The following is a 13,760-nucleotide window of genomic DNA, read 5'->3' as shown; positions in this document are numbered from 1 at the left end:
CATTGTGACAAAGCACAGCAAATCTGCCACCTCACCCTGGTAAATCGTTGGGCTGTCAGAATGCACCGAGACATTGAACACAGGACCTAGAAAAGAGTAACCACAATTATTCATGACGGGCTTTACTTCACTCTCCAACACCTTTCTTGCACATTTTTAAAGTATTCTCTCCTGGTTTGTGGAGACAAAACTCTGAAATAGGGACAAGCAGCCATTTAAGTTTGTTGTAAAATAGTTTTTCATTGTTAGCCATTTAATCCTGTACTACAACAAAGTACCCAAAGCATCAGACCTTTCACCCAACACAGAGGCTGCTGCCCCAATGTGCCTCCTGCTTTCCAGCACAAAAGGAGCTGGTCTTCCACTGGTGACTCCTTTAAGAGCATAAGAGTTCAGATCTTCGGGTTACTCCAGAATGGATCTTTTTGTTGAAGCTGTCAATAGGAAATCAAGTTAAAGCAAAACAGCATCTTAACAATACCAATGGTTCTACACTGGAACAGACAATACAAATTGTGCATCTGATAATACTTTTCTGTGGGTTTTCCTTCAGGCTCTGCCACAGATAGCTTCTTCTGAAGATGTCTCAAAGCCCAAGGGTACAGTAACTCCTTCAGCTGCAAAGTGGTGATGATATCAGTGAAAACCATTAGGCTGTTTTGAAGTACTCAGATCCCATGACAACACTGTGATGTTTTAAAAGACTTCTGACATACATAGGTTAAAAAACCAAAACTTCCCCAAATTTTGAAAACAGCTGCATCTCTAGTGCACAAGTAACAAAATCACAACTCCTCAGATATGCCAGCACTGTTAATGCTCTCTATTTCACAGGGCAGAAACTGAAGAATGTACCAAAATACCTCTGTGACTCCTCTTACTAATCAAGGGGTGAATAGAAGGAAAGCTGATCCCAACAGTGACCTCCAGGATGACTTTGGGGGAAAGAGCCAGGGAAGCCAAGAAGAAACTTGGGACTCAGATTAAGAAGTAACCCTTTTTACACTCCCTAGACTCCCATTATTACCCGGCTCACCTACTTCTGGCACAGCAGCAGCAACAACAAGCAGAGAAGGGTGGCTTGGGAGGAAAGAAAAAGCTGTTTATTTGCTCTCCTCCACTCTTACCGGCTACTCTTTTAGTACAAGAACCCTAAATTTCAAATCCACTGAAGATCAGTGGCAAACAATGCTTTTAATGAAAAACACATCAGGAAATCATCCAAAACAACGCACTCATGCCATGCCCTCTCAACAGGTTTCTACACTGATAGCTCACCACATGGCACACACCACATCATTCTCAAACTGAGCTTCTGGAAAGAAACTTGGATGTATCATGAAGCTAGAGCTATAATTTTTGGTGCAACTTTTCTAGACTACAAGGGCCTGGCTTGTTTTGGTCAACAGAAAACACACAGCACGCTAAGAAATTAATTCCAACTACAGTGCAATAATTCCTTCTCCAGCTTTCAAAATCTCCTCTCCTCCAGTTTCCTCCAGCCCTCTCCTCTGCCCCAGAGGGAGCTGCACTTTTGTACACTAGGGTAGTATGCAGACATACAATCTGAGAGTTTGACAGTCATTTTGACACTAGAAGATTTTTCTTAAAATTAACACTGCAAATTCCCCCCCGCCCCGCCCCCTAAACAAGGATAAAAGGGTGGAAGAGATGCAACAGAGGTTATACATGGATTACCAACCAAGACTCCTACATGTTTATGCTAGAATATATTTAAGGAAACAAGAAACCCAGAATACTGAGATCAGCTGCTCAGGTAGTGACTGCACAAGCAGGCTGCAGCCCTAACTTAAGCTCAGCATGATGGGATCCTTTTCCTGGGAGATGAACAAAGATTAATCTGAATGCTTCCTCAGCATCTGTCTCAACTGGTTTTGTGTGAATTCAATTTGTTTCCAGACATTCACACACACACACCAAACTATACTCCCCTTGCAGCCTATTTGATTATTTGATAAATCAAGACATTTCCATCCTCTTGTTCAGAGTTGGGCAGACAGAAGTTCAAGGTCCTAGGGGATTAAAGGCAGCAGGGACCAGGGCACTCCAGCCAACTAAAAGCAGAAAAGTCTCAAGCTGTGTGTGAACTGTCAGAGAAAAGAAATAAAGAGACTGTCAAAATCTGCTAGGAATGTCCCTGCATTCCCAACACAGTCCCTCTGCTGCACTGATCAAAGGCAGAACAGCACCAGAATAATCCTGATACTGTCCATAGCTCAGAGTCTATCCTCAGTCTATGCTGCAGCACGTGAGGTGACATCACATCAGGAATACAGGACATGCCCCGCTCCAGCAGACAGGCTGGATGCTGGGAGGGGTTGAGCAAGAGACATGAACTGCATGATTCCAGCTCTGTCAGGCTAAGGACGGGCCACCTTACCCGTGGCATGTTAAACAAGAAGGCACACGGGACTTTTCAGGCCTTATTTCTAGGCTGGAAGTCCAGGTACCTTCTGCATTGAACAGACACTGCCTTCAAACCCTGGCAAACCAACAAACCACTGATGTGGAGCAGAGTCAGAGCATTCCTGGCCACTGGATGTCACAAGGGTAAAAGCTGAGCTTGGCTGGTCACTCAGCCAGGGAAGGCTGTGGGTCATGGCAATACAGCACTCCCAAAACACTCCTCAGTTTGGGTCACCAAGCACTTCTCCACCTGGCCTCCCACACGAAGAGCCAAAACTTCCCAGGCAGGAAGGCTCCAAGGCATCAGCTGCATTGGCATTTCAGGATTGTGCTTTCCCTTGGTAAGGCACAAACAGTTCTTTCCTTTCAGGTATTTCCCTAGCAGGTAATATCTCTTGCAAATTACCTTTTCTACCTCGAGGGAGAAATTACTGTCCTGTGCTAGAACTGGATATCAATAGTCAAGAGGTGTGTAGGGGGTTGTGTTCTTCCCTCTTCAGCTGAAGAGGGAAAACAACATTTAATTATTTATTAAAACCTAAGCAAGATTAATTACAGTGAAAGTTCCTCAGTTCAGTCTTGAAAACCGTGTGGCTGCAACTTCCTAGGGTTACATATTCTTTGGATGTATCTCAGGACTTCTGCCCATATAACCCATGCCCTGGGCCTCAGGCATGAAAGGATAGAATAAAGCACCTTCAGAGATTTATTGCCCCCCCTTAAAAAACCTCAAGAGGCAGGAGGCTGAGTGCCCCATTCCCCCACCCAGTGTTCAAGAAGCTCTGGATCTGGACCACACCAAGCAAGGCTCAGAACACAAAACCCAAGTACTTTTCTCAAGTTTTTGCCCTCCAAGGCAAAACAAGCCAAAAAAAACCACCACACAAAAAAGAGGCCAACCATCTCAGTGCCAAGGTTACAGATCCAGGCATGTGGTGAAACAGGCAGCTCCCAGCAGACACTGATGACACTGTCTCAGGGTCTCAGCACCGTCATGCTCAAGCACTTACAGTGTCACTGGGAGGGCTGGGGAGGTGACAGGAACTCTCTCCTTCAGTGAGATACGAGTTCATGCGACATTAACACCGAGAAAAACACAGCTCTGCAGATAACAGATGATGTGGCTTTGGCCATCTCTGCCACCTGCATTTAACAGTTTGAAATACTGTAGTTGGCACCTACTGGTCACTCGGGAGAATAAACAAACCAGAGTTTGGTTTCAATTGCAGGGCTGACAGATCAAGCATGACCTGTAAAACTCATCAAGAACAAAGCAAAGTTAAATGCTGAAAAGCTGCTCATGAGCTTGAAAGCGGAGAAATAACTGGATTTTAATAACTTCAGATTTGAAGATAAGTGTCATTCCTTCAGACAGTTTGGAAGCTAAAAAGCACAGATTTACAAAACAAACCAGCATTCCCAATTCTACGAGCTAAGCATCATAAATTGCCATGTTCTGCTGAGAACTTTGATTTAAAATAAGCCAAAATATCTGCTCCTCACTATAAATAAGGCCTTATGTAAGCTTAGATAAAACACCTAAAAGAAGTTTTCTTCTTTATTAAAGCAATAACAATTTTATATTAAAAGGGATCTGCAGTCAGGATGGTAAGAGTTTTCAGATCATTTCTTGACTCCTGAACACGTGAAAAACACTACACAACTTTAAACAGAAAGTGAAGAAATTGAAGTCAGAAGTTTACTAGTACAAATCCAGAAGTGCTTAAGAGAAACCAGGTTCCAGAATCAGGATTTCTTCAGTGTACTTTTCTCTGAATGTTCCCTTTTATAATAGATCTCAATGTTCAAACTGTTGATTTCATGTCACCAAGAAGGTAACTCCAGGAGCCAGACCCTATAGTGATACAGTTTTCAGCTATAAAGCGCCATGGTAATTCTTCTACACATAAAAATGAAAGGAAAAGGTGTTTGTAAGCTGAACCAATATTTGTTTAATATTTTGTGTTCAATCAGATTCACACTCAAGGGTCTGCAGGGTGGAAAAGAGGAGTTCAAGTTGATTGAGGTAATTTACTCCACTTAAGGATTAAGACAAATTCTGAGCCCTCTTTACCTGATGCCACCCCACTTTCTCCCTGCTTTCCTTCCCTGCTCAGTAATCCGAACACTTTAAATCTGCAAGAAAAATGGGAAAATGAAAGCGAATAACCAAGAGCCTGTTAAAATCCAGTTTTGTAACAGAAGAGGTCCTCATTATCTAGGGTCCTAGGTGATGTTTTGTCTTCTTTGATTATCATTTTACTCTGTACTTCTCTGCAGAAACAAGGTATAGTCTCTCCCCACAGACATGAGCTACCTTCATTTCCCAGCCAAGCAGAGAAGAGAAAGGCCAAGTAATCTGATGACAACAGAGACCTGGGGCAGGCTGTTCCCCCCAAGAAGCCCATGCCCAGGCCGTTACTGACCAGAGGGACTGGAATTCCAGCACACAGCTGCCCTGCTTCCAATCAGACAGCAGCACAGACCACAACGGGGAAACAACTGATGCAACCCACGAGCTCTGCATCGTCCAAAATATTACTCATCTCTGCCCTGGCACCAAATCCTTCACTCTTCAACTGAAAATTCCATGACCTGCTTTTCTCCAGAAAATAAGTTTCTTCACCTTCACTTTTCCAGACCCCTGCCCTTTCCCAGTTTCTTCGTGAAGCTGTTCCCTAACAAGCTTTGCCCCAAGCCTCATAACGGGTATTACTGGAAGAAGCCCTCTAGTTAAGTCTGTGGTTTCTACTTCCAGCTACAAATTAATGCACACAGGCACAAAGGCACACAATGACAAAGCACGTTCCTGCCCATTAAGAGTGGCTGGAAAATACCAGCCTTTCTTGCCAAAGAGTTTCTGCTGCACTGCTTTTTCATTCATTTCCGTGATTAAGCTTTCTTTCCTTTAAGAATCTTCCCATTCGCCCTTCTTGAAATTGAGTATCTCTCGGGGTCATTGCAGGGCATCATTTCATTTTAATTGCAAGCTCAACATCAAGACTCAGCTCATATTTCAGCAGCTCTTGGTTTATCTCAGCTTCTTCCAAAGTGAACGATAATACATTGCTGTGCAATGAGCTCACATGCAGATGTAATCCAGAGTTGAAGATTTCATTGAGATATTTCCCTTACAAGTTCTCTTTTATTTTTGCCTCTCCAGAACTTTCTACCCTCTGCTGAATGGCACAGAGCAAAGACAGCTCAGAGCACAGCCAAGCTCCAAATAGATCTCTCTCATAACACACTTCTCAACATGAGATTAAAAGCTTCCTTCTCCCTGCTTCCTTCAAGGGAAAGGAAAATAAGTCACTTCTGTGGAAATCCCTGAGAGTGTGTAGTGGGCAAACGCATTCTAAACACCAGCCTGGGTTGCCCAATTCATGGTAAAAGGGTTTGAAGATTAAAGGACATATGCCAAAACAGAGTTTTATGAAGCTGTCTTCATACACTGGCTTGAGAAGAACACAAGACACAGAATACTGGTGTGTTCCAGGCTGAAAGGAAGGATCTGTACACATGCATCAACAAATAGCTCAGGAGGAGAGAGGATGCACTGGAGTAGAAAATGTGCAATGAAATTAAGAGAACATTTCAAGACAGGCACTGGCAGCTGCTCTTGTTCCTCACATCACTGGGCAACCTTTTAAAAAAAAAGACATGGCACAACCTCTCTGTCCTACACTGGGAAGTCAAACAAAAAAGCACTGAGGAATATTAAATTCTTCACATGGGACAGCTTTCCTTGCCCACCAGATAAGCTTATTTTCCTTACAGCAGCTGGACATACAGAAGGCATTCGTTTTATAAAACTGGTCTAGTGATCCATGTTATCCATGAGGTCATACCAGAAGATTCACAAGATCCTCTCTGGTCTTAAAATATATCCAGCAGAGAACAATCTGCCATTGATTGAATATTTGAAAACTAATGGCCTAGTAGGCTCCTCCTCACCACACTCCCCCACCCTCACTTCCAGTTCATATGGTCCAGTGGACAAAATCCACATTTCCTGTTTTTTTAGTTCAGGGTGTTTCAAACAAATGCCTTTACAGTAACATTTCAGATCATTACCAAATTGAATAAATACAGCCCTCTGCAACAGCAAATGGAGAAAGAAGAGAGGAGATCTCTGCTTGCAGCCAGCAAGTTCTGCCCTGAATGGAAAGAATCTGAGCAAGACATTTTCCACAGATGCTCATGGAAAAACATTTCAGAGCACTGCCACATTTCAAGCCCATTGTGGCAGGAAACACTGAAGCTTCACATGTGTGCAGTCCCCAGCTCACATATGAAATGCTCACAGGCCCCTGCCCCTCAGAGAGATCACATGGCACAATGTGTATGCACGCTTAAAAACTCCTCTTTGAAACATCACTCAGCTCGGAGAGATCTGGGAGTGAGTCAAATGAGAGAGAAGGATTTCCAGTCCCAGCAAGCCTCACCATCCCCCATCAAAGGGGAATCAATAAAAACAACTGAGAAAGAAATTCCTCACAGGACTAAAAGCTTCACGTAAAACCCTTTAAGGGCTTCCTTTTGCTGAAAATGCTGCTTCCTTATTGATCCCTTCCCCACTCCAACAGCCATGATGGAAGCTGAAAATACTGCCGAGGCCCAAGATTTCAAAGTTTGGAGAAGTTTGGAATACATCCTATTTTTCAAAATTACACTGCTGTGTAATTCCCTCCAGCAGTTATAGATAAGTTGTCCTTCTGCTACACTTTGAGAAATCAGTGCAATTGACTCCTTAACAGTTTTCCTATCAGGGACAAACATCATAAAAATGCGGCTCCCCAGGTTTTGTTTTGGGGGTTTTTTTTCCCAGTTGCCTGGAAAGCTGCAGGTCCCTCTTTTTTTCCTGCACCTTCCCTGTTAGTATCTTCCCACCAATTTTGAGGAAATTTTCCCGACAAATAACTAGCTCCCTTAGCACTTCTGCCTTTCACCATGCCCATTAGGGAAATTCTGGCACCAACTTGTTTTTTTCTGAAGAACAAGTTTGACAGCTGCTTGTGCCACAGGATGCAAGAGAAGGGTGTGATATCTGAGCTGTGCTTTCATAGCTGCTCCACAGCTTTGCCATTTACCTCTGGCTCCCTGACTCAGTCTGCATCAAAGACAGGAGGCTTCAGCAAACAAAACTAAAGTAACACACCCCGAAACATCTTCTGTCTTGTATACTTAATTCCAGATGATTTCCCAAATAATAATTCCACTGTGCTCAGTGTTCATCACATGTTCTCATCGTGCCCAGAGGTGAATAGCCAGCAGGGATATCTGAGTAACAACTGAAGGACACAAAGTTCATCCATCAATTAAAAAAATTGCAGGTATTTCAAACAGATTTTGCTACATGCCAAGATTATTTTGGGAAATAGCACTGCAGCAAATTGTGCCTGGGATCTCATTTCTTTCTTCATTCTTTTGTAAAGAATGAAAGGCTGACAGGGCTTCAGGACCATCCCTCCCCCTGCTCCAGCCCTGCTACTGGAATTCACACATTCCCAGGGCACTTCTACAGGCTGCCTCCCTTTCTTCAATCCATGCTCCAGAAATCCTATCTGGGTGGAGGGGCTGGGAGGAGAGGCTGGCAGCAAAGAGAAGTCAAGACTACAACACGCACGCTTCCCTCCCTCGCATTGCTCGCAGGGTTCCCTCTGAACCCTGGGTGTCAAAGCATCCCAACAAAGTTTTCGGATGGGAGTTCAAAGTGACACAAGACCAGCAATATTGGGAGAGGCACAAACCACCACTTTTGTGCAGGAAAGCCTCCGCAGAGGAGCTTGGAGGGGCAGGGTGGGGTTTTGTGCAGATTTCATTCTTGCTGGTTTCTTTTATCACTCCCTTTGCAAATACTACTCTCCCACTGTGTCTGACCCAGATATGAAGAGTAATAAGGCTAAAACTGCAGCCCACTAAACCATCTTGAGATATTACCTAAAACTGAAAGAAGCTGAGTCAATGTCCTCTGTCTGGCCAGCTTAGATCAAATCTACACCTCAAAGCTTCCTACAAAGAGATGTCCTCATTGCCAAGCTGTCCTCCTACGGTCAGCCCTTCTCTTTTTCCCAGTGTGCCATATAAGCAAGTTCAGATCTTAGGAACCACATCATCTAGAATAATTACCCTAGCTACGGATGCAGCCAGAAGTCAGGCTGCTCTTGCCTAGACATAGACACATCTCCTAAATATGCTACAGCCTGTTACGACCAGCAGAATATGAGCATGAAAGCCCCACCAGCTCAAAACCCCACCAGCTTGGTTTATCAAATCATGAGAGGAGCCCTTCATTTATTTGTGCACCAGTGTTATAAAAACAGCTCCCACTGCACTTCCCAACAATAGACCATGACAGAAGTCAGAGTTAATATGCATCTCTGATGATCCAAATCAATGCCATCCATCTCTCCCTCCCTCCAACAATGCTATCAGGACAGGCACGTTTCTATAGAAAAGTCTCAACAGGCAGGCTTAGTTACAGCTGAAGGTAAGGGTTTCAGCAAGCAATTGAGGAACAAGATGTCCTTCTGGGTACTGAAATTCCTCCCAATTTGTGGAGCTTTGTAGTTCAGCCGCGAGGGACCTCTAAGGTCTTGCAGTGGCAGGATACACTTACTGAGATGGCTGAAATGTTACCCTGGCCTGGCCATTTTCTGCAATTACATCAACAGTGAGGTGTGCTCAGGGAATTTAATGCTATGCTAATAGAGTCTGTTTTGGAACAGAAATCCAGTTTATATTAATGCTCTTCCAGAGCAGCCGCTACTAACAATCTAGTGATACAGCTGGCAAATGCAGCAGCAGTTGCTCCATACTGAGAACGAGCTCTGAGCCTGCAGGACCATAAAAGCTGCATTAGTAGAGAAAAACCCAGGGGTTATGATTACAGCCAATTCATTAAACATCTTTCTGTAAACAATCAATAGCACAAAGGACACAAGTACCACCAAAGAAGACAAGCACAGCTCTCGGCCATCATACCATTTGTTCCAAAGAGCAGATATTTCCGAGACACAGGGAAATCAATGGGAAGGCGTCACAGAATTCCCTCCCTCTCACAGCTGCCAGGTTCTGTACCAACCTGATGTCTGGAAGTCTATCTGGATAGGGTTGGACAAGCCATTGACCGCCTCACGCCACATGCCCCCGCCACCCGGAGACCAGGCAGTCACCACGCAGCGGTAGAGCCCGGCATCCGAGATCTGGGTCTGGTACATCCTGTAGCGGAACTCGTTCTCCTGCACCTTCTCCAGGACCACCCCATCCACGCGCGTCTGGTCCGTCCAGTCCTCCAGCCGCACCACCGAGTCCTGGTTCAAGGAGATGATGCGAGTGGTCCCGTTGGGACTCGACTGGTCCGTCAGGGGCTTCTCGGCCGTGATGAGGACGGAGTAGCGCGGCGTCTTGATGTTCTTGGAGGACACTTTGCACGTCATCTCAAAGGTGTGGCCTGCTACAAAGAATGGCTTCAATTTCACCGCCTCCACTGTGAGCGTGTAATCTGAAGAGGGAAGGAAATAAAGTGGCAAGAGACGGTTAACGAACAGGTACAGGTATTTCTGCAGCACCACTTCAGCCTAGAAGGTTACAGACAGGCAAAGTTTCTTTTTTGGAGGAACAAATCCCAGCACATTTATCTAAACACGCGGACAGCCCAGAATGCTACTCAACAGTGCACACACACACAAGTACACAACAGTTTGAGTCAAGATGCACAAATGCAAACAAACACCAAATACTGAACAAAGAGAATACACAGCTTGCCACAAGACAGGATCTCCAGGATTGCTTCATTCAAGAATAAAGATATTAGACAAGATTCATGTGACCATGTTCACAGGGGTCTTAGGATGAGGGAAGAGACAAGGATCTGACTCCATGTTTCAGAAGGCTTGATTTATTATTTTATTATGCATATGTCATTAGAACTATACTAAAAGAATAGAAGAAAGGATTTAATCAGAAGGCTAGCTAAGAATAGAATAAGAAAGAATGATAACAAAGGCTTGTGGCTCGGTCTCTGTCCGAGCCAGCTCACTGTGATTGGCCATTAATTGGAAACAACCAACATGGGCCAATCAAAGATCCACCTGTTGCATTCCACAGCAGCAAATAATCATTGTTTACATTTTGTTCCTGAGGCCTCAGCTTCTCAGGAGGAAAAATCCTAAGGAAAGCATTTTTCATAAAAGATGTCTGTGACAGATTCAGAGTCCCAGTTTTATACTGGCACTGGAAGAGCACCCTCAGTGATGGGGTAATAAGGGCACTGCTGAAATACTCATGACTAATGACAAAAGCTGCCACTCGCTAAATTGGCAGCACTTAGTGTAGTGTCTTTTATTTCCCTTGAAAATCCACCCTAACGGCAATCCTAACGGCAATCCAGACACATTCAGCTGAAAACACATGACAAAAGTTGGTGTAATAGAAGTCTCCACGCCAGGCACCCCCAAACAGATTTACACACACCTCTGCTTCCGTGTCAGTCTTTCCTCCCCTAGCTTCTCATACATTTACTTGCATACAAGCCTACCAGAAGTCTTGACATTTCCCATTTGACATCAAGAATTCCAGCAACACTTACTGCTTAGTTTCCTTCCATTCTCTACTGTCTCCTCAATCCCAAGAATCCCTTAATTACAGGGTTTGGGAAAATTATACATGTCGGAACACAGCTCCAAGACACACAAAATACAAGCTCACAGTGAGAAACTGAGAAAATGAGGAGTGACTGAAATCAGAATCAGATAAAAGGAAAGGGAGTTGCTAGTTTCCTGGCATTGTGATGAAAAGACACCCTGTACATCATGATTCTTCTTAAGGAAGGGGGGGCTGGGGCAGAATACACAGAAGTAACAGTATTGCAAAAATACAGCCAATCCAACTCTCTGGACTTCCTTTGCTGAACCCATATTCTCCCTTCCCTCCTTTATTAAAAAAAAAAAAAAAACAAAGACCTGTTAGAAAGCTCCACAGAACCTCTTTATGCAAGACAAAACTTCTCAGGAACAGGGAAATAAGCAATGGTGAGATTGAAACACATTTCCCAAAACTGAACTTAAACGCAGTAATATTTATGTCCTCCCCACAAGAGCAACAAGATACTTGTCAAGATTACATTTTGCAGTGTTTTGCCTTCAAGCAGCAGTTTTCACAATGAGTAAACACAGTCCACAAGATGAGAAGCCCGGTATGACAACTTTAAATCAGTACTGTATAAAGCAGATCACAGTACAAAGCTATACAAAGAAACAGCAGGAGCAGTGAAGGCTGAGATGCTTCTAGTGGTCTAGCTGAGCACAGAATTATTTGATACTCCACACCAAACCCCCCTCATGCTTCCACCCACCAAGCAAGTGACAATACAAGAGTTGCACATTTAGGCACTCAGGGTACAATCACAAATGAAGTTGTATAGGATCAGAGTAATTCTCCTCTCCCTTGTAAAAAGACTCATCAGATACCAGATTCCAGACATCAAATCCATTTTTTTTGTCCTCATTCTGTGTCTGAGAGACTCTGATATTTCCTGCAGTATTTAGGAGCCCAGCACAGATGAGCTTTTCACATACTTTTAGGAACACAGTAGGCAATTATATTTTGTCCCAAAAGCAGAAGCACAAACAGCTAGTTATACTTTTCTGGCACATATTGTTGCTTTCTAGGCCATATGAGGAGGCTCTGGGCAAAAATCCCTCCTTACTTAAATGTTCTTTACGTTGTTGATCTTCACATCAGAACACTGGGTCCTAGACACAAGAAAGGAAATCTTACATTTGGTCTCTGTTATATGTGCTTAAGATTAAACACCCTCACATGTCCAGAGCAGTTCAGCTACAGCTGAGATAACTCTCCCTACTACCTGAGTTTCAAACACCTTAACTACTCCCTGAGCCACAGGTCAGGGCAGCAGCACAAAGGGCAGTGTCTTGTCCCCAACAAGGACAGAGAAAATTTTGTCCCTAGACATCCTTTATTGGTTTTCCATTTGAGGGCAATAGCAAATGCCTTTCCCTAAGTATTTCTGCTAAAGGAAAAGGAGAAAGGATTGGTGGTAGCATGGGACAACAGCAGAAATGCCACTGGTGGAGTTTGTGGAAGAGAACAACTGAGGCCCGGAGATGCAGCTGGAGAACAGTGAGAGAGTTCAGAAGGGTTAGAAATTAGGATGCTGAACGGAGAACAAGGAGATACATTCTTATGAAAGTTCTTTCAAAACATTTTTCTACCTTCTACCCCTGAGATCCTTAGTTTGGATGAACACACAAGGCAGAGGCACCCCCTCTTGTGTTGCACTGTAAGAAATTCAGAACCGAATAGAGAAGGGGACACACAACTCATCATGTACAGGTGCTGAATATTTCTTTTTGCAACAAAGTAAAAAAAGATCAAAGGGATGTTTCTGTATTTGCCATAATATTACAGACCTGCACATGTAGCAAAATAAAACAACAACGAAAAGGCTCCATATCCTATCAACTAGAAAAACCTGGATCACCATTCTTAATATGCTGGTTCTGTGCCAATATTGTTCTCCTTCAGTAGCAGCAGATGAAATGTAATTAGCACTCCTTCACCCCCACCTAGAAAAGCGTGTAGCTGTCTGTGTGTGTGAGAGTCCACATTATGAAAAAGAGGGCAGCCCAAAGATCTGGCACTTATCTCAGAAATAACAGTAATCTGCACAGAAAATTAAAAGGGAAAGGAAAGTCTCTTCATGTTTCCTATGTTAGCAGAAATTACTCATCAGATCTTGCAGCATAAGATGAGCCAGAGAGGTCAAATGAATGTTTTCTTCCAAGAACTGCAGCCTAAGGTCTCATTACTAATCTTTTGGGAATTGCCAAGGAAGCAGTGTGTGTCTTGACCACTACTCCACACACTTGCCTGTCTGCATACACGCCTGCAGTCCCATGTGGAGTCTCATCTCCTTCTTGTAAAGCTCCAAGAATGAAAAGCACAATAAAGCACACCCTGCTTGGTCATATACAGGAGGCTGCAATGTGCAGTTTATTCTGGAAAGCAGTTGGGGAAGATTCCTAAGTAAACCATACCCAAAGCTTGGGCGCTACTCCAAGACAGAGGGCTAGCAACATAAGAAATCCTGGCCAAATGACTCAAATAAAATTTGAGTAAACTGTACTTTGGAGCCTGGCAGTGCAAGCTTCTGCCTTCCATCACTGGCCAGTCCAAGTGGTTAAGCCACACTCTAATTCTCCTGTTGCTCTTCCACCACAAAGTGTGTGCTCAGCTTCAAGAGCACTTCCTGGGTAGTGACCAAAACCAGTTTTCACCTAATCTACGCCAGGCAAATTTCTAGAGAAGCC

The 13,760-nt window shown here is 43.9% G+C and overlaps 1 protein-coding gene across 1 annotated transcript in view; it reads right to left on the bottom strand.

Moving 5' to 3' along the window:
* The window catches only part of PTGFRN (prostaglandin F2 receptor inhibitor), a 41,486-nt gene that overhangs the window by 12,209 nt on the left and 15,517 nt on the right, over positions 1 to 13,760 (bottom strand). Inside the window, exons 6-7 of the mRNA XM_031058114.1 lie at positions 9,512 to 9,931; positions 3 to 86 (exon numbers count right to left, since the gene is read on the bottom strand). Of these exons, the coding sequence (XP_030913974.1) occupies positions 3 to 86; positions 9,512 to 9,931 (504 nt within the window). The remainder of the gene's footprint in view (positions 1 to 2; positions 87 to 9,511; positions 9,932 to 13,760) is intronic.

This window comes from Geospiza fortis, unplaced genomic scaffold, assembly GCF_000277835.1.
Source record: "Geospiza fortis unplaced genomic scaffold, GeoFor_1.0 scaffold72, whole genome shotgun sequence".
In the NCBI taxonomy this organism is placed as follows: Eukaryota; Metazoa; Chordata; class Aves; order Passeriformes; family Thraupidae; genus Geospiza; species Geospiza fortis.
The sequence above is the reverse complement of the archived record's forward strand: the minus strand, read 5'-3'. Positions and strand labels throughout refer to the sequence as shown.